This window comes from Psittacula echo (assembly GCF_963264785.1).
Source record: "Psittacula echo genome assembly, chromosome: 2".
Taxonomy (NCBI): Eukaryota; Metazoa; Chordata; class Aves; order Psittaciformes; family Psittacidae; genus Psittacula; species Psittacula echo.
Genome location: NC_137737.1, coordinates 117,316,626 through 117,344,522, shown reverse-complemented (window position 1 = coordinate 117,344,522; position 27,897 = coordinate 117,316,626). Strand labels below are relative to the sequence as shown.

Genomic DNA, 27,897 nt, shown 5'->3' with positions numbered 1-27,897 from the left:
AGCAGCAATATTATGTTTGGCTTTCCACTACTTCTGCAAGTTACTGTACATATATTACATCACTATTATAGAAATGGCACAGCCTCAGACACTTTCCACATTTTATTTACATTTTAAGACTAACTTTAATCTCAATCACATATCCATACATTTCCTTTGTTTCACTAAAACTTAAATGCATGGTTTATTAGAACAAAGACTGTAAACAAATATTTACCATGTCCGATACATGTAACACACAGGAGCTGCTTAACAGAAATTAATCCCCCCCATTTTATAAATACAGGTATCAAAACAATCCTGAACATACTTTGTGACACTACTAGTAGTCGGCACCCACACCCTTGCAAAATTAAACCGGATGAGCATCGGTATTCACTGTACCTGCTACTTTAAAACAAATTTAACTGCAGCTCTTTTACTAAGCAAGATGGATAAAGCATGCCATTTATATTTTGCCTTCTCAAGAGATTATTTTCAGAAACATGTATTATTCCACAGCAACCTGACACTTTCTGCCATGCTTTCATCTTGTAAAACCTGAATTCCAATTTTAGGCTACTTCAGGCTTATGCTTAAATGCAGTGCCTCAGTAAGAGAAAAAAATAATTGTGCTGCCGCCTTCTCCCATAGTGCCTGAAAACATATTGGGCATACATATATTATATATATTCTTACAAATGTCCAGGTCATGTATACCAGCTGAAATTCTTTTAATGTGTGGGTGTTTGCATTGTGAGATTTAATCAAGACATTAACATGAGTAGAAGGTTGTTGTTTTAAGACAGAAGTTTCAGAATCAGCTAAAATTAATTGTTGTAAGTTTGTCCCTCTGGAGGTTGTGGAAGCTTCATATTTTCTTTGGACATCATTAGACGTCTTAGCTCTTGAAGTACAACTTTAATGCTATAAGAATTTTGCCATTTTGCTAACACTGGTATGCTCCGTGCATCCACCTGGAAAAAGAAGAGAGAGTTGTAAGTTATGATGAAATGAAACATCTCTACATAAATAACTGCTATTGAGTTAATTGTTCTAAGAAAGGGTCTAAGTATTCCCTGACACTTTTTCTGTGGCACAAAGTCCCTGTGTTCATAATACAGTTTAAGGAAAACAATCATATACTTACACACAGATATAGATTCTGTAATAAAATCCATGCAGGTGGACCCTTCCATCTGTGCTGATACTAATATTAGTGAGAAGGAAAGGGGTGGGGGAAGAGGAAGAGATCAGCCAACTTTTCACCGCAAAACTGGAGCCGTATCTTGTAAAATACATTAATTTGTTTCAAATTGTCCCCCAAAAAAGAAAAAAGTAATCACCTTCATTATGCCAATACATACACTTGGGTTTTCCTCAGTTCTTTAAAAGAACCTATCACACAGGAGTCCATAGAATACCTTTCTAAAGGAAAACTTCCCTTGTTTTTCCTTTGCTATAAGTACCATCAGTGATTTATTTCACATCAATATTACATAATGCTTCTGATACATTAAGAGTGACTACATACACTAAGAAATGGCTTGAAATACTGGGATAACTGATTCATAATGTTTGGACATTTCTTAGTTCTTTGCATCCTTCTTACAGTAAGTCATCTTACGGAGCTGTGAAGATTACTGTACATCACTTACCAATTTGAATATGAACTGAAAGGAAAGGACATGGGCCTTCTCCTATGCGTTTATAAAACCTGTGGGACAATTTACATAATTATATTATAACAGGGAGTTTTCCATAGAAAAATTAGCAATTGAAAGTCAGCTTGGGAATTGTTTTTGGCAGCAGGTAACTCCTGGCCACCCAGCCCCTGCAAGGAGGAACTTAAAAAGACAAAGGGGGCTACGGCTGTACAACTGCAAAGAAGGCCCATGGGCAGGAACAGGCCTATTGCACGCTACTAAACTCACTGGCAGAGTAGCACAAGCAGCCCACACGGCTATAAAAGTGCTGGAAACCACTGCTTTATGATTTAGTCAGCACAAAACATGAAGAAGTTTCTTATCCCATCTTATTTAGGGCAAACAAAGAAAAAACAACACTGGAACCAGAAACAAGAACGTTAACACAGATGGTTTATTTCTAGATTGTTTGAAGTGAGGCTGTCTATTTTCAGAACAACAAATGAGACTAAACCTTTTTGTAGGAGGAAACAGGCCAAGGTTTAACAACATGCTGGCTTGGGCAGCAATACTAACCCAAGAGACTTCTGCTCTCTCTCACTAGGCACTTGTTCCTTTAACAGCCCTACTGCTTATCAGCTCAGGTGAACCATGAAATCTATGTGGAGCTACTTCCTGACCTGAACTGATAGAACTCACCAAGTTTAAAACCCAAAACCAGAAACAAGAACACCTCAGAAAGAAGTCCCTAAGCAGGATCCTTCATCCAATTCACAGCTCAGCACTTAAGCATTTCTCTTAAACAAATAACGTTCTGCTCAGAGTTGGGAGCCCCTTAAAGTCAGTAGAGCTGCCAAAGACTGCATAACATCAAAGCACAGTACAAAAGGCAGTCAGATTATTTAATAATTACTGCAAACATTAATAAATTAGGAAGAAAAAAAGCATCAGAAAGAAAGTTCCATTATGAAGCAAGATTGTGGCAGTTTAAAATATGTATGAGTGTATGAGCCAATACAGAAAGGTTTTGAAAGTAACACTAATCAGACCATCACGCTAATTCTTGCACTGCTACTGCTATTTTAGAGGTATTTGGTTTAATGTGGTAGATAAGAGGTAATGTCAGAGAAGACAAATTTTTGCAACTGGAAAACAGGTTCTCTTCTTAAAAAGCAGACTATTAGATAAAACCACCAGTGAGTAAAAGGTAAATTCTGATAAAAGATCACCCATGTTATCAAGTAGCAGCTTCAGTAATGCATCATTTAGCCTGAATCTTTGTTCTGAGGTACCAAGCTCTTAAAGAACTCTTCCTCTCCAATCCTTCTAGATAAGGTTAAAGAACACTCCAGCATTTCTATCCAACAAACCGGACCTAGCAAACTAAGGAAAACATTAATCCTTTTCATAAGTTACAATAGTAAATATCACAGTACTCAGAATTGTCTTCCACATAGAAAATGCCAAGAGACATGTAGAGACAACCATTTTCCCTCATGGGATTCCACAGAAAGAAGAAAAACTTCATGGTGGTTAAGTATCATGATAACAGAAGATACAAGGGTTCAGTTCTTATGTTCACTTAGCACAGAGCTGCAGATGTTTAAGAGCTTATTTTCTCCCCTCTCACACAGAGAAACACTTATTAACATTTGTTACTACTTCTCTGCAGCTAACCTGACATCCTCTTCAATTTGGCAAAATGGAACAAAATGTGAGAGTACTCCCTGAATGCTTTGGTAAATGTTCTTTGGCAGACCAACAGTTTAGAAAATTTCCATGTTAATCAATCACAATACTTTCTGCTAAAGTAGCTGAGGAGAGATCACACCATGTGTCACTGACCTGCCTAAACAAAACAAAAAAATCAATAGTCTCCCTGAAAAAAACAGGGGGGAAAGAAGCCACAGTAAACGACTATGAAGGACAGAAGATTCCCAGCCAGGAAAGATGTGCACTTGGGGGTGGAAGCCTACATGATAATAAACTGGTTTAGAAGACCACTGGTAAGCCAACATGGGTAAGAAGAAAAAAGTAGTTTTAGACTTCAGTAGGTTTGAGAAAGAAAACTAACAGTTATCTGTTCAGACAAAGGCTGCGTTAGTAAAAATCATCTGGAAAGGCAGTTGCTCTGGGACTCTTCCTTCTCCTCAACTTTGCCTTTGCAGGCTCTCTTAAGTTTGTAGATCTACCTCATTTACAGCACATAGCAGTCAGTCACAAGTGCTGTTCAAACAATGCAATTCTACATATACCAGCTGTACTGGGATGTGAGACCTGATCACTTAAAAGTAAGCTCCTCCAGCTTTTCTTTCTTAGCTGGGAATTTTTAGCAAATGCACAGACTGTAAACTCTGCTTTAAGTGTTACGAATGTTTTCTGAATACAGACTGCTGCAACATGACATTTTCGTTGCTGTTTATCTCAAGTCTCTTTTCTGCAAGTCACCGACTTTTTTCATGACATCTTGCAGCAGCAAAGATTTTGGCTCAGGTTCTGTTTTGCGTGCAGAATTTATTTCCAAGTTAGTGCACAATAAATTCACTTTCTGCAGAACAACGACAAAATATTTGGAAGAATGACACAAACTATTTTCAAATCAAAAGCATCTGGTAAGATTAAAGTACACATTCTGGAACAATGGGAGAAATTTCAAGGCCATATAAAACCTAATTAAGCTGAAAACTGCAACCTGTAGACTATTTTATTCTGGGGGTGCACCACTGTAAATCCTTAAAAATAGCAAGAGAAGCAACAGGTATAATTGCTATTTTTTTCTAAACAATTGAAATTATTTAATTTTACACAATGATGAAAAGTATTAAGTGTTCATAACATTCCCAATATCTTCACTTCAAGAAGTAGCAAACTGCTTAGTCTACGATAAGCATACTCAAGGCAATAACTGAACAACAGTATACAGGTTTATAGCTGACAGACTCAAGTGAGTTAAAGGAAACAAGTATTTTTCCAGCTGTAAATGGTACCTAAATGTACAGAAGTGATTGCAAATCCTGAAAGACAGACTACAGAAGAGCCCGCAAATGCAAAAATCAGACATGCTCAAAAGACCACAGGAAAATAAACAGCGTGTCAGAATGCAACCTGTGTTTTATCAATACAGGATACACAAGCCTCCAAAAGGAAAGACCTCGCAGCACTAAGAATGATACACTTTCACAACACCAGTCCCATTAGCACATAAAGGCATTTTGTCCCACACTGTGTAAGTGCTTGGACTGGAGGTACTCTAATTCTGTATACACATTAACTCCATAGGCAAATTGAAGAGCAGAAAACCACAAAAACTGACTTGCAGATAAGAAAAGGAAGACAATTTAACAGGGTGACTCAGAGCACCTAAGTAGTCTTTTGAGATAAAAAACTGCTGAAGTAGCCCTCTCCTTTCCTGCACTAAATTTATCGAACAGTGATCTCTGGAATCCCTGACACATGCTGCTGATGGAAATGTTACTTACAAGCAAAACTGCGCTCTCAGAATAATCAAAGAGTCAATCAACTTACAAGCATGAGTATCAATAAATTCATTGCACATGTGCAATTTCCATGCAAAGCATAAAGGGACTTGTAAGTCAAGAAGACTGAGAACCACTGCCAACAGGACAGTGTAAGACCAGCTTCCTCAGGACCCCTTGTAACTCTAGCATATATCCATCTCCCCCCTCCACTATTTATAATCCAACTCAACAGAAATTATCACCCCCTAAACTAACACACATCTCCTGTAAAGTGTACCTTAACAATGTTACAGATGTTTTGAGCAGTATAATAATATTGCTATGACATATGATTTTGGCTGCTGTTTATCTCAGGACTCTCTTCTGCAAGCCACCAACCTTCTCATGACATCTATAATCAACGTAATCAAAAGCTGGCCATATGTCAAAAAACAAGGTTCATGCAGAAGCATGGGTAGTAAAGCTTGCCTGAGAATTAAACATTATCATTCATTCAAAGAATGCAGCAAACCACTTGTGATCTATTAAATGAAAGGTGAACAGAGAATGGGAGAGCAACTTGGAAGAAATAAGAAGGAATTAAAACAGGAAGCAGCAACATGAACTATTCCAAAATGCTGAACGTGTCCCCAGTTCATCTGACAGATTCTAGTGAGCACAATAGTGCTCACTAAATAAGCTAAAATGCAAGACACCGGGACAATGGGCACACTAAAAATTGCATAATAAGTGTGTTTAAAATTCAATAGTTATGAAAACTGCTTTCATTAAATATATTATCTAGTCCTATTTAAACCCATTTACAAAATAAGCTATGCCTTTGCATAGAAAATCCTTCACAAAACATTAGTTTATAGAACTGTTGGGGAAAAATTGAATGAAGGTTTTGCATGAGCTTATAATCTTTTTAAAATCAAATCTTCCTGTAGCAATGATTGGATTTTAACACTGCTTTTAAAAACACCAGGTCGATTTCCTGTCACAGTATTCACCCTGTTCCTCAGCAAACTGAGGGAGTGTACACTTCTCCAAACAGAGATAAAGCCAACTGGCTTGGTAAACATGAGCCTACAAGGCTCTGAGGTTCTGCTTCTGGAAGCCAAAACCTATGCTCTCAGACATGCATAGATGAAGCAACAAGAGCATACTTCTTTACTGATTCAGGATCATCTGACTCACCTCTAAGTATTACCTTAATTCAATTACTTTGCGTTCAGTAAAGACAAACGTACATTCAGACAAGTGTAATATATTGCTGTATTTCCTGCTAGTATACACATATAGCACTGTAAATGCAAAACAGCTCATGCCTCTTCACTGAGCCATTTAGTACCTCAGACTTACTCACAGGATTTGCACCTCTCCTATGAGAACAGGCTGAGAGTCAGGGCTGTTCAGCCTGAAGAAGAGAAGGCTCTGGAGAGACCTTAGAGCAGCTTCCAGTGCCTAAAGGGGGACTGACAATAAATAAGAGAGGGACTTCTTGCAAAAGCATGTAGGGATAGGACAAGTGGGAATGACTTTAAGCTGAAAGAGGGGAGAATTAGATTAGATATTAGGAAGAATTTCTTTACTGTGAGGGTAGTGAGACACTGGAACAGGCTGCCCAGAGATGCTGTGGCTCCTCCATCCCTGGCAGTGTTCAAGGCCAGATTGGATAGGGCTTTGAACAGATCTACTGGAACTTGTCCCTGCTCATGGCAGGGGTGATAGAACTAGATGAGCTTTAAGGTCCCTTCCAACCCAAACCATTCTATGATTCCATGATTAAAGTACCTAGTGAATAATGGCATAACAAACTTGCTTGAGCTGCTGCCATTGCTCATGTATGTGAACTCATCACACCGTAAGTGTGGAATCAATGAAAGTAACTTAGTGCAAATTGATATTTAAAATAAAAGTGATTACCATCTGTATCAAAAGATTTTAATGTTGAAGGTCAGAGTCACCTTGGATTTGAATAAACCCAGTACAAAGAAAATAAGAGTTTAAATCCATTGGTTCATTACAGATAAATTACTACATCCTGAGTGAGACTCATTATAAATAACCTCCATTTTGAACTAACAGAAACATCAGATAAAGTCTGTAATAATCCCATTACAGTATGAACCTAATCCCCTTTTATGAGTGTATTACAAGGGAAATACCTACACACAACTTAAACCATTTTTTTTTCCTGTTCAAAACTAAAATTTTCAGCTTCATTTAAAAGAAACTGGTTTAATGCTATAAATAATGTTTGTCCCACTCATAAGCCACTAAGGACCACTAATATACTGTAAATAAAGATGTGAAGTAGTAGGCAACCCATTTTTTTTAATCGATGCCAGTACTTATACTGTAAAATTTAAATATGAAAGCTCTGTCCAACAAGCATATTCCTCATTTGGGTTTTTCACAGAAATATATAACACAGATTAATAACATGGTTGATCTTACCATTTCAACTTACCATTCCATTGGAATTATTTATTCCATTCATATTAATTTTAGTTACAAATCTAACTGTAGGAGGTGCTTCTGGATATTTAGGTCCACACTCTACTTTCAGACTGTATATTCTGTTTTCATAGTTTGTCTAGAAAGCAAAAAGACAGACTAATGCATCTTACTATTAGATATTAGATAAATTACATATTAGCTGAATAAATATTAAAAAACCCATAAACAAATTAAAGACAAGAGGAATAAAGATTAAGAAATATGAAATAATTATAAATCTGTTAATATTATGTACCAATTGATGGTCTTGGATTACTGATCGATATTCCACTGGTTTGGTTATATTGATTACTTGATGAGCATGTATAAGCTACATTACTTATTGACTATACCATATGAAAGTTTGAGTATAATACAATTCTTTTTTCCATTCACATTAACTCTTACCCTTTCCAGCCACCTGCATTCCCAAAACAACTTTGGGACAGCAGGGAGCCGAAAGAAATTCAATAATCTTTAGGAAAATTACTGCCTTACCCTGTAAAAAAAAAATACGTAACACTGCAAAGAATTGGAAATGGAGAAACACAAGGATGCTAATAACCCAAAAGTTAAGACACAACCAAGAACAAGAGGAAAATGGCATTTGCAAAAAACATGTTCTAGAAGCAGTTAACACTCCAGAAGGCATCGAAGACTTCCATAGCTGAGGATTGCTTGGTTTATTAAAGGATTTATGAACTTTGGACAGTGAAGTGATAACTAGTTTGCCCAGAGTGACCATGGAAGAGATCATTCTAAGTATAAATACATTTTGAGAAAGTCTAATTAGAAATGAATACAGTTCTATCTTCTTTTAATCTTTTCAAGCAGGCCATCCACAACAAAAAGTATCAATGGCTTTGCTGGTCATTGCCTCTCCATTCCAAAAAGAAGATAAACCCAGTTTCTACACCTGTCTTTCAACTGGCACAACAGATACAGCTAATGCGAACCAACAGTAGTAATATGCCTGTAACTTTCCAGAAGCACTATTTCTAAGCTGTTCTGCATCAGCCAGCTGTCATTTCTCCAAGCAGAAGTATCAATCATACAGTCAAGTTATCAAATGACAGTCCACTCTGTGGTCAATTTAAAAGGCGGAGTGGAAATCAGACTACTGAAGCATTCTGTGTCCTACAATTTCAAGAACCCACACAGACTGAGCAGCAAGTGGGTCAGAAAGAAACAAGGCAACGCAGGACATCCTTTGTTAGAAAAATGGTTTTCTATTATTCTTTCCCATTAAAAGCTGAAGGCCCAGTATAAGTAATCTTGTCCTGCTACAGGTAACATAGCTGCTACTACAACAAGAAAACACAATAACAAAAATTCTCGTTATTCACTCAGATAAAACCATTTACTTGCACACAGAGGGATGCTGTCAGTTACAATGGAAATAGGCCAAAATGCATATACACTGCTCACAACTTTGAAAAATCCTAAAGAACAGCACTCCTTCTCACCCCCTCATTTCCTACCCGGGTGTCTTCTCAATTTTGCTCAGTTTTTCAAGTCACTGTTTTACTGCCAGCCAACCCTCCCAGGCCAATTCCCCCAAAAACCCACTTCTGGGGTACAAGGAAGAGGGTGGGTATGAAAGATTTTTCCTTTAATCCAAAACAGGTCTTCCCTTCCTCCCTCCACACTGGTTCACCTTTCAATGAAGCAAGAGAAAAAAACTGATAGGGAACTTTCAGACAGCTCTAAAGAAGCCATGTATGCAAAGAACTTCATGCTGTGGACAGTATTAGCGATTTTCCCTGTGTTCCGCCTAGCTGCACGCCGCCTACATAACTCAGCCAATTCCAAAACCACACATCTTCTACAAACCCTGAAACTGGATATGCAATTCTTCTCAAGGTGCCATTACTGGCTTTGGAGCAGGTGGCCTTAACTTTATACAATGACCACATATTGCAACACATTTTATTAGCAAGACTGCAAGTCTCTGAAATGACCCCAAATACTATTTGCATGCACTCTTTCATATAAAGCTAATAAAACGACAGCAATATAAATACGCTAGAATTAAAAGTATCCCAGGTTGGTTGAGGTTTTCTAAAAATGTATGGGATGCTACATGATGATCACACCCTTCAAAGACATATTAGGCATCTAACTTAGGCTGAACCGAAAACCAGTCACAGGCAGTTCTAAAGGCTTTTTGGAGAGTCAAGGAGACACTACCTGGGTCACATTTGAAAATCCTTTTCAAACCCCATAAGACCACAAAGCATTATGCTTACATTTGAAATTGGTTCTCTCTCAAATGCACCCAAATTTTAGGAGCTCAGCACAGTTATGCAGATGTTCAAAACAATCTGCTGCCAGCTGCAACTAACTCTGACTTCCACAAGGAGCTTGAATTACACTGAACCTAGAACTCCCTTATTCTGAAAGACATTATCTGATGCTAAGGTCTGATCTCGGTTCTTGTCTTGGATAGTTCTTTAAATATGCCTTGCAGCACTGAAGGACACACAGGACAGAAACCTCACATCAGCAGTGAAAGACATAAGCTAATTTAGAGCTACTTAAAGCATATTCATTTAAAGTTCTCACTTAAAGAGTGATCTTTTGTATCACATATTGTAACTCATGACAAAGTGTACACAAAAGTTAAGTGTACATTCATCTCTGATGAGGCTGATACTCAAGACACAAGAGATGATCACTTCTCTTGCAGGTTTTATCAGTCTAGGTAACATCCTACAGAACTTAAAAGGTCAGAAGGGTATGAACTTTCTGTGCATATTTCATCTCATTAGAGGCAATTAAAAACTGCTTGGTCTTTAGGCATGATTCAACTGAAATATGAAAACTGCTAGACTGAAAGACTATTTGATAAAACTTGTGAAAGTTGAAAATATATTGCCAGTTTACTACAGAACTGAAATTACTAGGCACATATGATAAACTGGAAAGACAGTTACCCTGTTTACTGTACTATCATTGTACACTTACGTTAAATAATGGTAAGAACACAGACTGAATATATTCTTAACTCAGTTAAGAAGTCTCAAATCACAACTGGTTCATACATACAGCTGCAGAAATGTGCTACTGAAGGCTAGACTGAAAACACTAACACGCCAGGAAACGATGAATTCTAACATGAATATACAGTGTTTCTACAACTTCATAAATTGAATTTTAACCGATTTCTTTACACTGTATAAAAAGTGACTTCTTTTTTTTTTTTTTTTTTTTTTTTTTGGATTTTGTATTTCCTACAAACTTAAACATAGTTTGATTCACGACACTCACCCTTGGTGGCCCAATAATCATTCCTGTCCATCTGGTGAGTGTCATATCTTCATCATCTTCAAGGCCCCAGCTTACTGTACCATCACCTACTCCTTTCTGCCCTTCTTCAAGTTCTTCCAACAAGCGAAAATTACGAGGTACTTTAACTATAGAAAAGGGAAGAATGTAATTAATACTGCTCACATTAAGGAAAAATAAAGCCATTTCAATGCTTTTATATGTTATGCACTAGCAAACGTTAAAAATACTTTCAAAGCTAAACAAATACTTCCTGCTAATTTATGTAGCACTCAAATTGTTTTGAGGCAACTAACCACTCCACCAGAAGCTAGTTACTACCAAGTGATAGCAATACAAACTATAAAAGAGAAAACAAGAAAGCCCTCCTTAGTTTGAGATAGCTTAATTCAGATTCTCTTTCCCAAGCTCAGTGCTGTTTAAAGTCAGTACATTTCAAAGTCAATACGCTGTCTGTCTAGTTCTCCTCAACTAAAATCCACATAAAATTGATATAGCAAATTGCCTCCAAAAGTGAGGAATGCAACATTTAGCACAAATTATCTTAATAAATGTAAACTGTAAGAGAAAGATTGAAAAATTTTCACTTGATTTCACTTGATTTAAAAAAAAAAACAACCTTTAATATATGAAAACAAATTAAAAATCAAGTCTTTTTAAACTAGCGATTATTATTCCCACTAAACAGAGAAAAAAAATAGGCACAGAAACACTGATTAAGTTGTAAAAAGAGATAACGACATTCACAACAGGATGCGAAGATGCACTGCCTCTAATGAGAGCCAAGTAATATTCACTTACTGAACTTTAATTACTGGATTTTGATTATTATACATGAAAACAGGCAGATATTGACAGGTACTAAACAAGTGGATGTTAACTGCTTTGTAGCACAGAAGCTAAAATGGTATTTCAGCACTGATGGGGGGAACAAAGCTAATAAACGCTTCTACATGCCATCATGGCATGTGTTTATTTTCAAATAAAATACGCACAATGATGTAGTAACAATATCACAATACAATAAAACTTCCACCTTCTTACAGCTGCTGAGAGCTATAGTGTTTTCCATTATTTTTACTAGAGATTCTTTCTCATACAGGTAGTCTAGAAAACTAAAACTCTAAGACTGGGTACATACAAAGTTGTTAGCAAGGAATATACACTATGCAAGTTTAAAATGATATGGGGTTAGGGTGTCAAAGAAAAACATTTTTCTTAACAGTTACTTAGTCACTGGGATTTCATTCATAGTCACTTGGGTACTACATTAACCCTAGTCTGCATTCCAAGCTGTCTCTATGCAAAAAAATTAAGTCCAATATTATACAATATGATTATTTAGTGAATAGATATGCATATAGACCAGCATAAACATACCCTTCAGCAACTACTCAAATAGCCTATCTTGCATAACTACGGTTTCTCTGTGCTCAAAACTATTAATTTATTTTTTTTTAAATAACACAGACTAGGGAGAGGCTTCTAAAAACTGCAGAAGCAAATGTCCCCAAGTTCTCCATATTCCCAGAGAAAAGCATTAAGAGTATAGAATTAGGACAGCACAAGGAAATTAAATCAGTCATTTATGGTCTCACCTTCCTTCTGGCTTTGGTGCTGCAACTCATCTGAGCCCATAATGAGCTATTTCAGGTTGCTAACTGAGCAGAAAATTATACATTTTAGTTAGTCTCCTGACAGCTTAACAAACTAGCCCAGCTCACAGGGAAATCTGACAAGTACTAGCATGAAAGTGCAACCATGGCAGCAAAAATTCAGACAACTTCAATGTAAAAATACAATGTTTTTGTGGAGTTAAACTACTCAGGAAGCTTATTTTCACAGGTAAGAGTTCACATACGACTGATTGAAAGTACTAGCACAGTACAAAAATGAGCAGGTAACTTCTCAATACTTCAGCATAGATCCTTCTGAAAAATTTCATTGAAATTCATTTGCTCATTCTTCTGGTCCCATCCTGACTTATTATTAACATTGTATCTGTACATTTACGTATCTATGTATACCAGGAAAAGGGTAATGCTAATCTTTAAAACAAACAAAAATTTAAACCAGCAGGATAAACTTCTACTAAATGTTGTTTAGCATTATATGACTGATTGGTACCTGGAGCCTTAAACAAAATAAATCCACAAGCAACTCCCACCCCCAAAATCCCATGTACTTTAGCATCCAAATATTATGTTAAGACTTTTCCAGTGGCCTAAAGCCACAGCTGCTCACCACCTACCAACTGATACCCAGCCCAACCTGAGCAGTGATCTGGGCCTTCCGGGTAACTCCTCCCAGTTTATATACTGGGCATGATGTGCTGTGGTATGTAATATCCTTTCGGCTAGTTTTGGTCAGGTGTCCTGTCTCTGCTCCCTCCCAGCTTCTCATGCCCCTCCTCACTGGCAGAGCATGAGACTGAAAAGCCCTTGATCAGAATAAGCAGTGCTCAGTAACAACTAAAACATGCGTGTATTATCAGCACTGCCCGCAGACTAAAGCCAAAGCACAGCACTGCACCAGCTACTAGGAAGAAAATTAACTCTATCCCAGCTGAAACCAGGACAAAACCAAACCCAATCAAACCAAAAAAAACCCTTATCTTTATAATTTGAGTCTTAGAAGCTATCAGCAAAATGAACTGGAATTAAATGCTAATGCTGTCCTGAATGCCCACTTGGGCACATTACTGCACTCCACATGTTTGCTTTGGTCATGCCATAACCTTTACATAATACCTATCTAACTAGCTTGAAGAATAGAATACAGTACAACATTGCACCTTCTTTCCAGTAAAACAACAGCAAGCACTTCTATGTAGAAGATCTGATAACGGTCGTCTCGCTCTTCTGGAAATTAAGTCTGCTTCTAGTATAAGGTAAAGAACTCTTGATCTTCTCACTATTCCACATATTCCAGAAGGCACCGTCTAAATTGTGTGTTACTGGTGTGTATACACAACTTGCAGTTTTGTCTTTAATCCAGGCAACAAAATTCATCAAATATTTGCTAAAAACTCAGAAATATTCCTCAACAGAATCTGAGAAAGAATTAGTATTTCATTCGCAGTATTTGGACAATGAAACAACATCCTTCTGTTTTAGTTTGCAGCTCATAAGCAACAGGAGATAACAGAAACCACCACCACTCTTCAGCTGACTACCAGATCTCAGGTGTACCTTCTGGAACATGTAGTGGCAATTGAAGAGAGAAAAGCCTCTAGAATTTCACCACCACGGCCTGACAAATATTGTTCTACCCAGTTCCACTTGATGATGAGACCACTAACCAGCTTCAGACAGGTGCAGAGAGGTTGCTTTTACTGCTTGTAGCAGGCACCCCCCAGCTAATACCTCTCTTTCAAGTGAACGGGATTAAAGCAGTCATTTGACTTTATCATTGGCAGAGCCATAGGAGTGGCAAGCTCCATGCAACAGGCTGCGATTAACAGCTAGGTACAACACTGCATTCACCACAGCTATTCGCAACAATGGACTAAGGCTCTCCATGTGAAAATATAGCTGGGTTGATCTAGATTTTAAAACAAACAAACAAACAAACAAAAAAAAAAACACCCCAACAACCCACAACAAACCACAAAACAAACAAACAACAAAACCACAAAAATATGCAACCTCCGCCAAAACCTCTTTTTAATTTATCTGCAAAGCTTACTTCACTATGGATTTTACTGACAAATACCTCCTGATCCTCCAAAACCATACACAGGAACTGTCAAACAGCATTTACTGATTTTTCACAAAAAGCTGAAGTAAACATATTTGACTTAAACAAACAGCACTCACTCATGCTAACATATAGTAGTAGTTTCTAATTTAGAAGTTTAATTATTAAACTGGACTACAGAAGCTGGTACCTATTAGAAATATGCAAAATTAACAGTGAACTTAATACCTTATTGGAACAATAAGAATAAAAGCAGAATCAGTAAAGACTTAAATTAAGCAGGAGGGTTTACTTTCATACACATGGAGCTACTTCAGACATCACATTCTAAACCACTGAATTAATAGAAACAAGCAGTACACTGTCCCACAGGACACATTAGAAGTTACGGTTATGCTTTTATCCAGAATCTGCGTTAACTTGAAAAAACATTAGAGAAAGAAAAGGAATCTTCAGTATCCTTTAGCAGGCCCAACAACTTTCACTGAAGCAATAAAGGGGAATTGCCTGGATGGACCTGCTCTTGCTAGTACATCAAGACACAGTTCCACAGTTGGCAATGCCAGATCACTCACTAGCACAGAGATTCCATCAGCATCAAGACACACCTACACTTATGTCAAATTTAACAGAGCACACTGACTATACTAAATCACATTTTTAAACAATTCACATGGACACAATCCTTCAAATACAGTTGAGAGTCCAAGCTTCCCACACATGAAACAATTATTTGCAATCTAATAGGAGTGGGATAACCTACCCTCTTCTCCCTGCCAATTATAAAAGGCAGCCATAACTCTAATTTGTCATAGATTGGCTCAGACCCTGAAGTGTGAGGCTGTTATATTATAAAAAATAGTTTTAGACAACTGTCTATTACAATATCCATACCAACATTCAGTCTCTTAAAATCTTTCTTAGCTCTTGGCTTGAATCATTCCTGCAAGTTACATCCATACAAGAAGCCCCATACTGCCAGCACAAACCCCAACACAGCTATAAAACCAAATTTTACTATGGACCCAAGAACAAATTATATCAGCAAATTATACATTAACACGGCTAAGATACTGTCAGGGATGCTATTCTTCTTGATTAAGATAGCTATGTCACGAAAAGTCTGCAGTATAAACTATTGGGAATGTATGATTTACCTTTTGCCCACTGACTTCCAGCTAACAGAAACAACAGCTTGGTGTGGTGGTTTATTCCCAGTCAGCACTAAAAACTTAACCCTATCCCAGCCAAAACCACTACACTTGGTAACAAAATGAAAAGCTCTCAAACCAAATTTAACAGCTTCAGGCTAGCAGAAGTGTTTTTAATTACAAGGAAGGGGGAAAGGATGTCAGCTTTGCAAATTCTAAGCCATAATACAATTTCTTCTGGGCCAAGGAGGGAAAGAAATAAATCCAAAGAGAAACACATAGAAAATAACAGGTGCCTTTCCACCTACAATTCAGAAATTACCTTGCTCTGAACAAAATAAAGCGAAAAATTGAAGTAGCGTACTAATAACGCCACCACACACCCACAAAACGCATGAACCAACCAAAGCCTTGAATAGGCCTTGAAATGGGCAATACACAAAAAAAGAGGAAAGAGGACTGCAGCATGTGAAATTATTCTATTCTGGCTGAAAAAAAAAAAAAAAAAAATTCCTGTGGGATTAAATTTGTGGAAGACACTCTTCCCTGGGGAAAAAAAAGAAACAAAACAAACCCTAATGTTTAAAAAAACCCATGGTCTATATTTTTGTTTCCCAGTTACTCTGCTCACATCACATACTCTTTTGCCTAGTAAAATACTCTGTGAATACACACAAAAACAGTGGCTGGCTTACTACCTAGAACCTAGTATCAAGATGTATTGCTAGGTTCACTGCAATTACATTTAATTATCTGAGGTTGATCACAGTAACCTGGCTCAAAAAAACCCAGAAGTATTTCTAGTATCTTGGCTATTAATGAAACTGGACATTGGAGTTTTGACTACAAAAGAACTCCATTGCTATCAGTAATAGTGGGATGCAGCAATTCAATAGTGAACTTTTTTGTTTGTTTTAAATCAAAAATGTTATTACACATATAGTAAAACCACCGTTTCCAACAACAAAGAGAACAACATGATTCTTGTTTAAAGCAAGTAGACATTTTGCATGAAAAACAATCTAATATTTCCAGTAACTACAAAAGCAGCCAGTTGTTGCTGCGGAACTCTATCAGTCAGCCTGCACTGAGAAAGCTGTACCTTCATTAAATGGGTTTAATACCTATTCCTGTTAATTGAAACTTCTGCTTTCTCAGAATTACAGGTACATTCCACTACTTTGAACTGCCTTCCAACAGCATTTTAATATACTTCAGAAAAATTCAAATTTACAGTTCTGTATACCAGTAGTATTCATACACCTACATTTACGCTATTTTTCTCTACTTTTCTTCAGCCAGTATGTGCCAAAACAATGAAATCCAGGCAATAGAATATTTTCCTTTAACAGTTTTGAGTTTAAATTGGGAAAGTACTATGTAATCTTCAATGGCGAAATTAAGCTATTTAGCAGCAGTATGTGGCCTGTACACATTGATCAGGATGGTGAACAGGTACTAAGCAATTCTAGCATGTAGGAAGCAAACATCCATATAATGCAAGTATAGTATTTTCCACAGGAACATTCCCATCATCACTGATTTTTTCACATAACACCAAAGAGATGCATTTCTATAAATGGTAACAGAATACAAAAGAACATTATTAAAACCACTTGGTACAGAGAGATAACATAAAAAGACAACAGACAGAGACCCCAGAGCACTCTGTGCTTCCAAAATTAACCATGGGGAACTCCTCAAAACCAACAGTGATCTTGAATGCTTTCCTCTCCACTTTTCTAGTGCCTGAAGTATGCATTGTGTCAGACCAATTAAACAGTGCCTTGACATTACTGTCCACAACTGGCAAAGATGCAGGCAACAGCAGTTTAGATCTGCAGACTCATGAAGACTTAACCTAACTAAGCTAATCTGCAGAAAATTTCTAGGAACAGAAGTTCAAGACGAAAACAAGTCTGACATAATCAGGTAAAAATACATTTCCACATGACATTGCTCAACTCATAAGAAAGAAACAAATCACCAAGATTACTTTTTGAATTAATAAGAAAAGAGCAGAAAGTAAGTTTTTATAGCTCAAGCAAATAGACGTATACCAATGAACAGATACAGAACAGCCATTTATTCAATGTGTTCAATGTTTATCATAATTTAGAGCCAGTTTTGATATAATCCTAAACATTAGAAAGCTGCCATCTTGCAAGAATTAAAGAAATCACCCCTACTCAACAAAACTGGTAAGAACGGAATTTATTGGCAGGACTATAAATATACATACACATACATACATATATACTGATATATTTGACTATGTAGGAATTCTGTAACTGGTTAATTTCATTTCCCTTTTACAGTATTAAAAAAATTGAAAGCACACAGGTTGGAAGACTTCAAGGAGAAGGTGCAATTCTAGGAACTACACTGAAGTTAAAGTATTTGGTTTTTTGAAGATATGTCACTTGCCAAGGAACATTTCCCAGCAGGAGCCAAAAAACAGTCAAAGCAATGTGAAATTTAAACACCTCCATGTTAAAACCTGCTTTTTGGTTAAAGTTAACTAAAGTAATATTCCTTTTCAGAATTACACTGGTAATAATTTCTATTTATTTCACTTACGTGAAAGTAAAGTTTGTTGGTTTCTTAATAGATGCAGTTCAGAACTAAAGTTAGGCTGCATGAGAACAACTTCCATAGGAGTTTCCTTTATATTCAAGTCTAGTGACGACCATAAACGTTCTATATATAGCTTATATTAAGAAGGCAGCTAATGAGAAACTATGGTAATACAGCAGAAGCCACAGACATTTATTGCAACCCGGCATGCACATTTTGACTGAAGGGAAATGGTCAGGATGGGTGTAGGAATATAAGTATTTTTAAGGGCACAAATACTAGTATTTAAGAAAAACCCAGTAATTTCATTGAAGACAGAACATTGATTTACAGAAGCAGATGTTTCCCCCCCTTACTTGCAATTTCATCATGCATATTCAAAACATTAAGATAGTTATTTACTTGCAATAATAAATGAAAATTATAAATTCTAAACAGAATGATACTTGCATATCAACCTGTTGTTTCAGTAGTAGTTCTAGCTGCATTGTGTTAAAATATGCATTTAATACAACTTAAGCTGCTCCATCTCACACTTTGAGTTCAGCTGCCAAATGAAGTATAACAGGTCTTCAAAGAAAACCAGAACTTTATACTTGCATACTGAGAGGCAGGCAGACTTCTAACTCTGAAAGGCAAGGCCATAAGCGGAAGAACAGCCCACTACCTGTCAGCTCCCACTTTCAAGGCTTATCCCACCTCAGAAGAATTTGGTGGTATCCAACTCTCTCATTTACCTTTCACATCCACCTTACCAGCTGCACTTACAAAACAGAGAACATAGTATACAGTGATGGACAGCCTCACAAGGAAGGAGAGGTGGTAATACCAGTTTGCCTTACAAGACCCAAGCTTACATTTAATTTGAAAAAAAAAAAAAAAAAATTTAGACATAATGAAACTTTAAATTTATGAACAATATTAAAGTTTATTTAGTTTGGGGAGGTGGGAAGGGAGATTTCTACAGATCTAGGCATTAGTAGTTGGGATGTCATGAATGCGTATCTGACTTACACATTAAAATGGCTTAAACCACATGATGCTGGAGTAACAGACCTCAGCATATCAAAACTGCAAAAGCAGTATCAGTTTACTCAACGTGTTTCAGTTGCTGTTTCACACTAAGAATAAAGACACCCCAAACCTGACTGCTCCAGCAGATGATCAACCATTCCAAACGTGTAACTTCATAGGCAAGTCTGTGCAATTTTAGTTGTTATTAATTACATTTTTAAGTGTGAGAAATTACTACCAGAACAAACGGCTTCATTATCAAGGCATCTTAACCCAAGTCCTCCTTTTATTACTTTCTCAATTTTGTACAAAACAATGTAACACAGGAAGCCAGTACAGAGGGTTTAGAAAAGATATCTGTCACTTCAAAAAACACCAGCAATATTAACCGTGATTTATAAGTCTAAGGAATCAAGATTTCATCAGATGAAGAAATCTTTCCAGTTTCTCTCAGAACCTAAAATAAATAAATAAATAAATAAATAACTTAAAAGAAAAAAAAACAAACCGCAAAATAAAATGAAACCTCAAACATCCGAACTTGTTCAGTTAAATTAACTCCACTACTAAAATAACAAAGCTACATAAAGGCAAAAAAGGCTAAAGGAAAGATATAATGGCAGAAGACAGGATCAATTTTTGAAAATTTCATTATAAACCTGATACTGTTTGACAGAGAGGAAAAAGGATTTCAAATACATATTTCTTAAGCTCTCTTTTAAAGTATGATCATACAAAGAAACTTGGTTTAGATGAAGTGACAGAGGAGTGGGAGAACAGAGGAACTCAGCAGAAGCTAGTATCTCCTGTCATGAAATGGCTTTCACAGGGATCACTTTAAAAGTAAGAACGTGTGACCCAGATAAGAGTAGCATCAAGGATTTAGTTTAGCAAAGCTGTAAAGCTGTCTAAACGGGTTACAAGTCATTGATTACCAAATAGTTGTTCTAAGATTTGCATGAAGGTCCTTTCCAACATGACTCAGCACACACCCACAGTCCAAAGAATCAAGATCCTTTATCTATGCAAAACAACTAATGTGATCCGTTGTTGTTCTTTCAGTTATACACATAAGCAAACGGATTTAACCAATGAAGGTACTAGTCACCAAGTATTTAATAACAAGAACTGCCATTATTTTCCTACATTATTTTTGTGATGGTCATATTTCAGCCTGCCACATTCTATATGCCATGGCACTCAAAAGTCCAAATTATTTAATATTTACATGATTACATAGTCCATTTCAGTGAGAAGAAAGCAAGCTTAGAATTTCTTGTATGAAACAAAAGTTCCAAGTTATAGGAATATAGCGGGACAGTTTACTGAATCTATATTGCTATCCTAAGTAAAGAACACGACTTTTACATGTATTGGGAAAATGGTTTTGATTTACTCAAGCAAATTGCAAACGCACTTAACCAGATATGAACAGTCACAAATTAAATGAAAGAATGTGATTTTTTTTAATTTGTGCAGTTTAACTATGTACAATGAATGGAACATTTTTTACAAGAGGTATACTGAGTCTATCTAGATGCTAGATGTCATTTTCCTAACAAACGTTCTTTTAACTCTAGTTGAAGCATCTCATCTTTCTGAAAAAAGAATTAGAGCTCTGAAGTTCTAAGTGTTGAAGGTTCCATTTGTTCCAAAATGCTAACTAGAAATGATTTAGAGTCACATACTTGAAGCACCACACATTTTTCAAAAGGCTGTAGAACAGAAGCTCATGTTATTCAGAACCAGTCTGGCAGCTTCACAGTCATAAGTTTTTGCACTGATCTCATTCAAAATATTGTTTGAATTGTTTCTCATTAGTGTCTTCCAAATGACAAATACAAAGAAAAACAATGCTTTGGGCAGGATAGCATACAGCAAAACCCTTCAGACTACAGCTTAAATCAGGACTATTTTGAATGCTTTCCCTATAGCACCTTCTTGTCTTTCCACAATCTATGCTGAGGCTCACACAGACTGAGTAGCTGAAGATCATTTAGTACATTACATAAAGTTTTGGTTAGGATGAAGTACAAGCTATAGCCTAGGAAAAAAGAAAAGATGTGTAAGAGTAGCAAGAGAAAGGTGGAAGGGTCTGTCCACAAAATGAGGCTGGACAGTTTCAGAGCATGTACTCAACACTGTCTTTGGAAAAATCTTCCATAAGGCAAAACACACTAACAAGATATGTACGTAATTCAGCTCCATCACCTACTCATAAGACTTGGAAATCTAATTCTCACACATGAGAAGCCTTCTCATCTGTGCTTAGATTTATATTATGGGCCATCTTCCTTCAACTGCTGAAAGATGCATCTTCCTGAAACTGTGTGTTATGCTATCTTCAGGCTAAAATTTTCCAGGTCTGTACAGAACAGTTTAGATGATGGGCTGTAATAATATGCCTGGCAACATCCTTGCATCTGAAACAAATTCTTAAACAAATAGAATATTACAAAGTAGGCCACTTTTGCATCTCAGAAGGTGTTTAACCCTGCAAGCAAAATCTTATGTAGCTATTGTGGCAGAAAGACTTAAGTTGGGGCTTGTATTTAGAGACAGTTGTAAAATACCACCAACAAAACAGTGTGGGCAAAACTCTGCGAAGAAATAAGAGTATCTTGCCTATATATGCCACAAAGTTAGAAAGAATTGATGGTCTATATATAGTCTAAAAGTCATCTGCAAGCTAGATTGTTCTCAACCCAGCTGAAGCACCTCTAAATTATTTGTGGCTTGCCAAGATGTTTTTAAGCAAGTAGAACAATCATGGTTGCAATTCCTTGTGCATAGGACAGGAAGGAAAAATGACCCATACAGAGTGCTCACTGCCTCACAGAATACAGTATTTTACTTCTTTTGTTTTGGCTGATTACTTGCAGTGAGAAGTCTGTGCTTAGAGAGCTAACATTAAATACACAAACTAAACTGAACTAAAACTGAAAGGACTGTAACATTCTAAACAGCTTTTAAACTGACTTCTTGTACAGGCTCTGGATGACTGAACAAGATGATGGAGACATAACAGAGAAAAGTAGGGGAAGTAACAAATTCTTGAAGGTAAAACATACTATTTAAGAAATAGATAACTGTTTCCTCTACAAGGGTAAAATGAGGGAGGAAACAGACATCCAACAGGTCAGAGGAAAAGGGAAGCCTACCTGTGCAGAGTTTAACATTCAAGATTTCTAGATACAAAGCTTAAATTATGCCATCTCCTATATGGAAAAAAATAAGTCTTCAGAACATTACTTCTACATCCCACTTATGAATAAACTCCTTTATTACTCCTCTAAATGGCTCTTAATATCTAAGAGTCTCCACACAGGGTATAGTGATCCATCAATTCCTGTCCCATCAAGCACAGGCTGGACATTGGCTTGATTTGAAATGGAGAAGAGTTCAAAGGCTTTAAGGGAAAGGATTATAAAACCCCATCTCAAATCAGAAAATCTTTTTCAATTTAGTATTTTGGAGGTGTAAAGCTTTGAAAACAAAACCAAACCCCCAATCACTGGGAAAGTTATGATCAGTCCTTGCTTCACAGCTCAAGGAGTTAGGCTGAATGCACTCAAGGCCACTTACAGACCTTCATTTTTAATATCAGCTTCCTTACAGCTGCAGTCACACACACTTAGAACTGCTTTCACCACCACTGTTTGCAAAGAGAAGTAAAAAAAACAAAATTAAGAAAACAAGGCACTGACATTGAGCATTTCGCCACTTCTCTAACAAAAAATCAATCATATATAAGTTTAAAGGGAAAGATATTTTTGCATAGGAAACGTAAGTCACACAAAGAAGCCAATTCATCCTAAAAATTAGAATATCTGCAAATGAGAAGTATGGATTTTACAGGGGAAAAAAATACTTCTTTTGGATCCAGCTGTGCTCCTTCAAAGATATGAAGCACACTTTCATAAAAGGTTGCTTGTGATTACATACTAGAAGTAAATCAGAAATCTCACACGTAATTACTGACTGTAGATTGATGTTTTTTCCCCAAGTGCAGAGTCAAAACAAGGGGAATTTTCATTAACTTAGCCCTATTCACCCTCTCCCAAGCCACTGAAGCCCTCAGTTGAAGAAACAGGAGACAAAAGCTTTAGCAGCCTGTAGTTAGAGAACAGTATTAGATACTGCTACCATCTTTTCACACGTAAGTTCTAACCACTGAGTGACATGATCCCTGCTTTTAGGCAGATATATCTATACCCTATACATAGAAGGTAATTTTAAGTAAAATCCAAATTATGGAAATGCTGAAATTAACTCCTGAATTAATTCATTTTAATCTGTTTCTTTTTCTTGTTACACAGGATATTTTAAATTATATGCTTTGGTAAATTATTTCTTTTAACCCAAAACTATGTTCAATTACATCTTCTGCTCTGTATTTTCTAAGAGATCAACAGAATGAAAGTCCACCTAACCAATAAGACATTGGCTGATTATATCAACAGCAGCCCTTCTCTTCTTTAAAAAATTTACTTCTTTTTCCCCAGACCCTCAGCAGTATCCACATAAACAACCTAGGTCCAGCTTCAAGGAGTTGCAATATCACAAGGTCAATCCAACTGCAGCTTACAAATGTTCATTTCTTGGACATGCAATATCTACATGTAAAATAAGTCAATATAGGTGATTTTAGAAAGCAGGTAAGACACTCTACAGCAATGTAATGTTGACAGTTTCTTTAGCACACATTAGAGAACAGCTATTTTCAAACTAAATTATCTGTTGTTAAAGGCAAGTATTTTCTTACATGATTGTTCAAAGAACTAGTGAGCCTAGGAAAGCAATTTCTGGTATAAAACTAAGACAGTTGATCTTAGTAAGAGTTTTGCTTAGACTTCCTTGGGGCTAAAATTTAATTCTTGAACCTTATGCAACCAAAACATTCATTTCATTCATTTTTTCTGAAATAAATAAAGATCAAGTTAAACTTCATAGCAAGAGCAGATTAAATTTGCAGAGTTTGGTAGAGTTAAATCTTATGTCTATAGCAAATCATTCCCTTCCCTCCTCCACAAATGAGTATAACACAGCTTCCTGGCAAGAGCAATTCTTCTGGGTGAAGTCCTAGAAAGCAAATTCCTGTGTACTATGTGGAAAGAACAAACATACTACCCCCACCCCCAATCTATGCATATATACTAATAGAAGGCCAACAGTACTTTCTCCACAGGAATTAAGTCTTTTGCTTTAGAAGCTCTGAGTAATTTTCCCAGCAATGCTGCTGATGATTCTAACTGCTCATTCCATTTTACTGGAACAATCTTATTCCTTGAACAATGTATGCATGCAGTATTAGCACTTTACACTTTCTGGAGCAGATACATGTATAGTTTTCTACGTCTCTCACTTTTTTCGAACTTTAAGCATGGCTATATTTCTGATACAAAAACCACTACACCGGGTAAGTGTATACATGAGATTTTAAAACATGACATGAAAAACTGATAAAAGCATTTATATGAGTAAAACTAAGTAAGTTTAGTAAAAATATATTTCTTCTTATAGAGCTGAATGCTCTGTAAAAAGGAAATAGCTTTTTTTTGCTACACAAATTTTTAGTAACTGATATTCTACACTAGCCGGACTGAATGAACTGTGATGCCAAACAACAATATTCAGTACACATGACCTAAACTAACTGTACTTCCTGTATTACGCAAAAACCCTGGCTGGAGCCAGATAAAAGCTGAAGTCTTTGCAAATTACTTAATAATAAAACTACTAGGAAATGAGAAACAAATTTTAACAAAATACACAGCTGAGCAAATACTTCAGTGTATCAATTCTAGCTCAGTTTATCATCAGCAATAACATATATTTTTGGATTGCTCTTTCACAGAGTTGCAAGAGGTGCTCTATACCCCAATTTGTTGTAACCTTATCAATTCCACTCTGCAAATCCCGCATCCCCAAAGTCACATTACCAAGTGTGGAAAGGACTCTCCTACCCCAAAAAAATCTGCACAAGCTCTCCTCACAGAATCAACACTAAGGTATCAAGATAAGTTTCAATACACAGACATTTGTTCTGTTTTGTTATAGTCTCAATCCCTCAATGATCCAGTGGATTAGAAGCAGAAATAAACTAGTGGTCAATGCTCACCCTAGACTGACCACTGAGGTCAATTCATTCCTCTGTCCCGAGCTCTCTCAATCCCACTTAGAAAGTCTCAGACATAAGAGATGACATGAGGCCCTGAAGACTTCAGATTTTTGTACTGGGGAATGGTCTTCTTATGTATCAAGCTGCTTATGAAACAAAACTGAGTATAGCTGTGCTTCTTAAATTTCTGTATTTATTAGATGAAGCAATATTCTTGTCTCTTTGCCACCAACTTCCACAGTATCTGCCATACAAATGCTCAACACATGCTCTACTGGTTACTGATATGGGATTCCCAGGATGACTTGCAAACCTTTGCCCTTCATTTGCCTATAAGAGAGACCCTTTGGTTCCAACGGCTGTCTAAGAGAGCAAGACGCTTCACTCCTCCTCCCCGCCATGCGGCAGTCACCACCAAGCTGAAGTACGTTTGCCTGAAAACACAACGCAGGCCTGACCCCTTGTCCCCTGAATCAAGAGAGGAAAGGGACAATTTTTTAATTCAGATACTGCTATAGCACGACTTCTACACTCACCAAATAGTACAAATCTTTAATACAAATATTTCTTCTCCAACATTTTCACCAGGCTAGTGACATCTCCTCCCATCCCTATATACACACACATCTCCACATTCCTGCCTCTCAGTAGATAAACTCCTGTTCCCCAGCTCCCCTCTATGTTCACTGCAGACACCGGGGACCTTTCAGCCACCACTCCTCCTTTAGACCAGGCTCTCACGGGGATGGAGGGGGGCAGGAGGGTCTCTGCTTTACAGACGGGAGGTATTGTGCCCGGACCATAACTTGGCCGGGCGCTCCTGTTCTTCCCTTTTCCCCTGTCAGAAGGTAACTCCTCCCCACTCCGGTCACTCCCGTCAGGGGCAGATCACCCTCCCCCAAAAGCAGACTCCTCCGGCCCTTGCGGAGGGGCCCTCCCCAGCCCAAGCCCGACGCCCACCTCCCCGCACCGGCCGCAGGCCCACCGAGCCCCCCCTCACAGACCTGTGGATCCAGCCATCTTGTCCAGACCCCCCCCCACCGGCCAGGGCCTGCAAGCTATGCGCGTCACTTCCCCATGACGCAGCGCGTCACTTCCCACAGGGAAAACGCGGCTCTACAGCGCGGGAAAGACACGGGGCGGAGAAGCGCGCCAGCGTCGGGGGCGGGGCCAGGGCCGGAGGTGCCGGGCACTTTCCCGGGAGCCGCCGCAGAGTGGGGTTGCGGGTGTCGTGCTGCTGCGTCCCGCGAAGCCTGGAGCGCTGCAGTAGAAGGTGTCTGCTGCCGGAAGCGCCTTATGCCTCCTACACGGGAACCACAACGGCAGGCTGGCATTGGGCCTAGTGGCAGATCGGAAAAGGCGGATTTCTCCCTTGCAGGCAGCGGGCTCGGCAACAAGGGGCTCGGCAGGAGCGGCATCCGCTTGGTACCCGTCACCGTTCACACGAATGCGAAGCAGACGGTCACCAACGGTGCCAGAAGACATAGGGGTCTATGGAGCTTTCTGTTGCCACAAGTTGACTGAGCCCAGAAAGGGCTCCTGAGAACTGTAACACTTTTCTCTCAGGCTTCATTTTAACAAGCATTTAGCAGCCTTAGAGCCACCACGCCTCCTTGTCTTCAGTACATGGAGAATACAAGATAATACAAGAGAAACTAGCAAATTAAATTTGAGTCCCATCCTTCCAGAAGTTAACTCCTTTCATGTCATGCCGTGGAAGGATCTCCAAGCTCCCTGACTTTCTCCACAGGCACTACCTGCACATCCATGCAGCACAGTATCTCCTAATCCCTTAACTTGAAATCCAACTCGCAATTTTTGTTTCCCGGTTTTCTATTTGCTTTAGTGTGTACTCCCAAGATCCTGACTGCACAACTTCACTGTATATACAGGAAGTACATTTTGCTCGTTTCCTCATGCTATTTCAACCTGGAAGTATAAGCAGTTAGATACCTGAATCAGCAAGTGAGAAAATCCAATCAGAAAAAAAAAATAAATATATATATATCTTCTGAAGACTTAAAATGTGCAAGTACAGATTTACAGAGAACATTTCCATGATACTTCACAGATGTGAAAATTCAGGGGCAAAGGACACAATCTTGCTATCAAGAGTAACAGAATTATACAAAATTCCAGGCCCATTTCCAATAGCCTACAAAACCCAACTTGGAACAAAAATAATTATTATTGCTCACAGCAGAAATACAAAATTCTGTTCATTATACACTAAGCTGTAATATCAAGTATAAATTTAACAACTGAATGAAAGCATAAAACAAAGATTTAAGGGCACATTAAGAGAAATAATTCGGTTTTCTCTATAAATTTATTCATGTCTGTTATATTAAAATGTCAGTAAGTTTTGTTATTTCATGCAAAGATTTTTTTTTTCTTCTGTATACAAAATAACATAACTTTGAAAAGGAAAAAATATTTAAAACAATGTGTTAGGGGTT

General features: G+C 37.6%; 1 protein-coding gene across 3 annotated transcripts; it reads right to left on the bottom strand.

The window, feature by feature from the left end:
- UBE2V2 (ubiquitin conjugating enzyme E2 V2) lies at positions 1-26,546 on the bottom strand. 3 transcript variants are annotated; one of them, XM_080611524.1, is made up of 5 exons: positions 26,443-26,490; positions 12,475-12,537; positions 10,859-11,004; positions 7,560-7,685; positions 1-956 (listed from the first exon to the last, which is right to left on the bottom strand). In XM_080611524.1, the coding sequence occupies exons 2-5, from the start codon at positions 12,512-12,514 to the stop codon at positions 810-812; spliced, it is 459 nt and encodes a 152-aa protein (XP_080467650.1). In that variant the 5' UTR covers positions 12,515-12,537; positions 26,443-26,490; the 3' UTR covers positions 1-809. The 3 variants fall into 3 exon arrangements, with proteins under 3 accessions (XP_080467650.1, XP_080467651.1, XP_080467649.1); XM_080611525.1 differs by lacking the exon at positions 12,475-12,537 and having other exon boundaries at positions 26,443-26,546; XM_080611523.1 differs by lacking the exons at positions 12,475-12,537; positions 26,443-26,490 and having other exon boundaries at positions 10,859-11,615.
- Between the last annotated feature and the right edge of the window lie 1,351 nt (positions 26,547-27,897).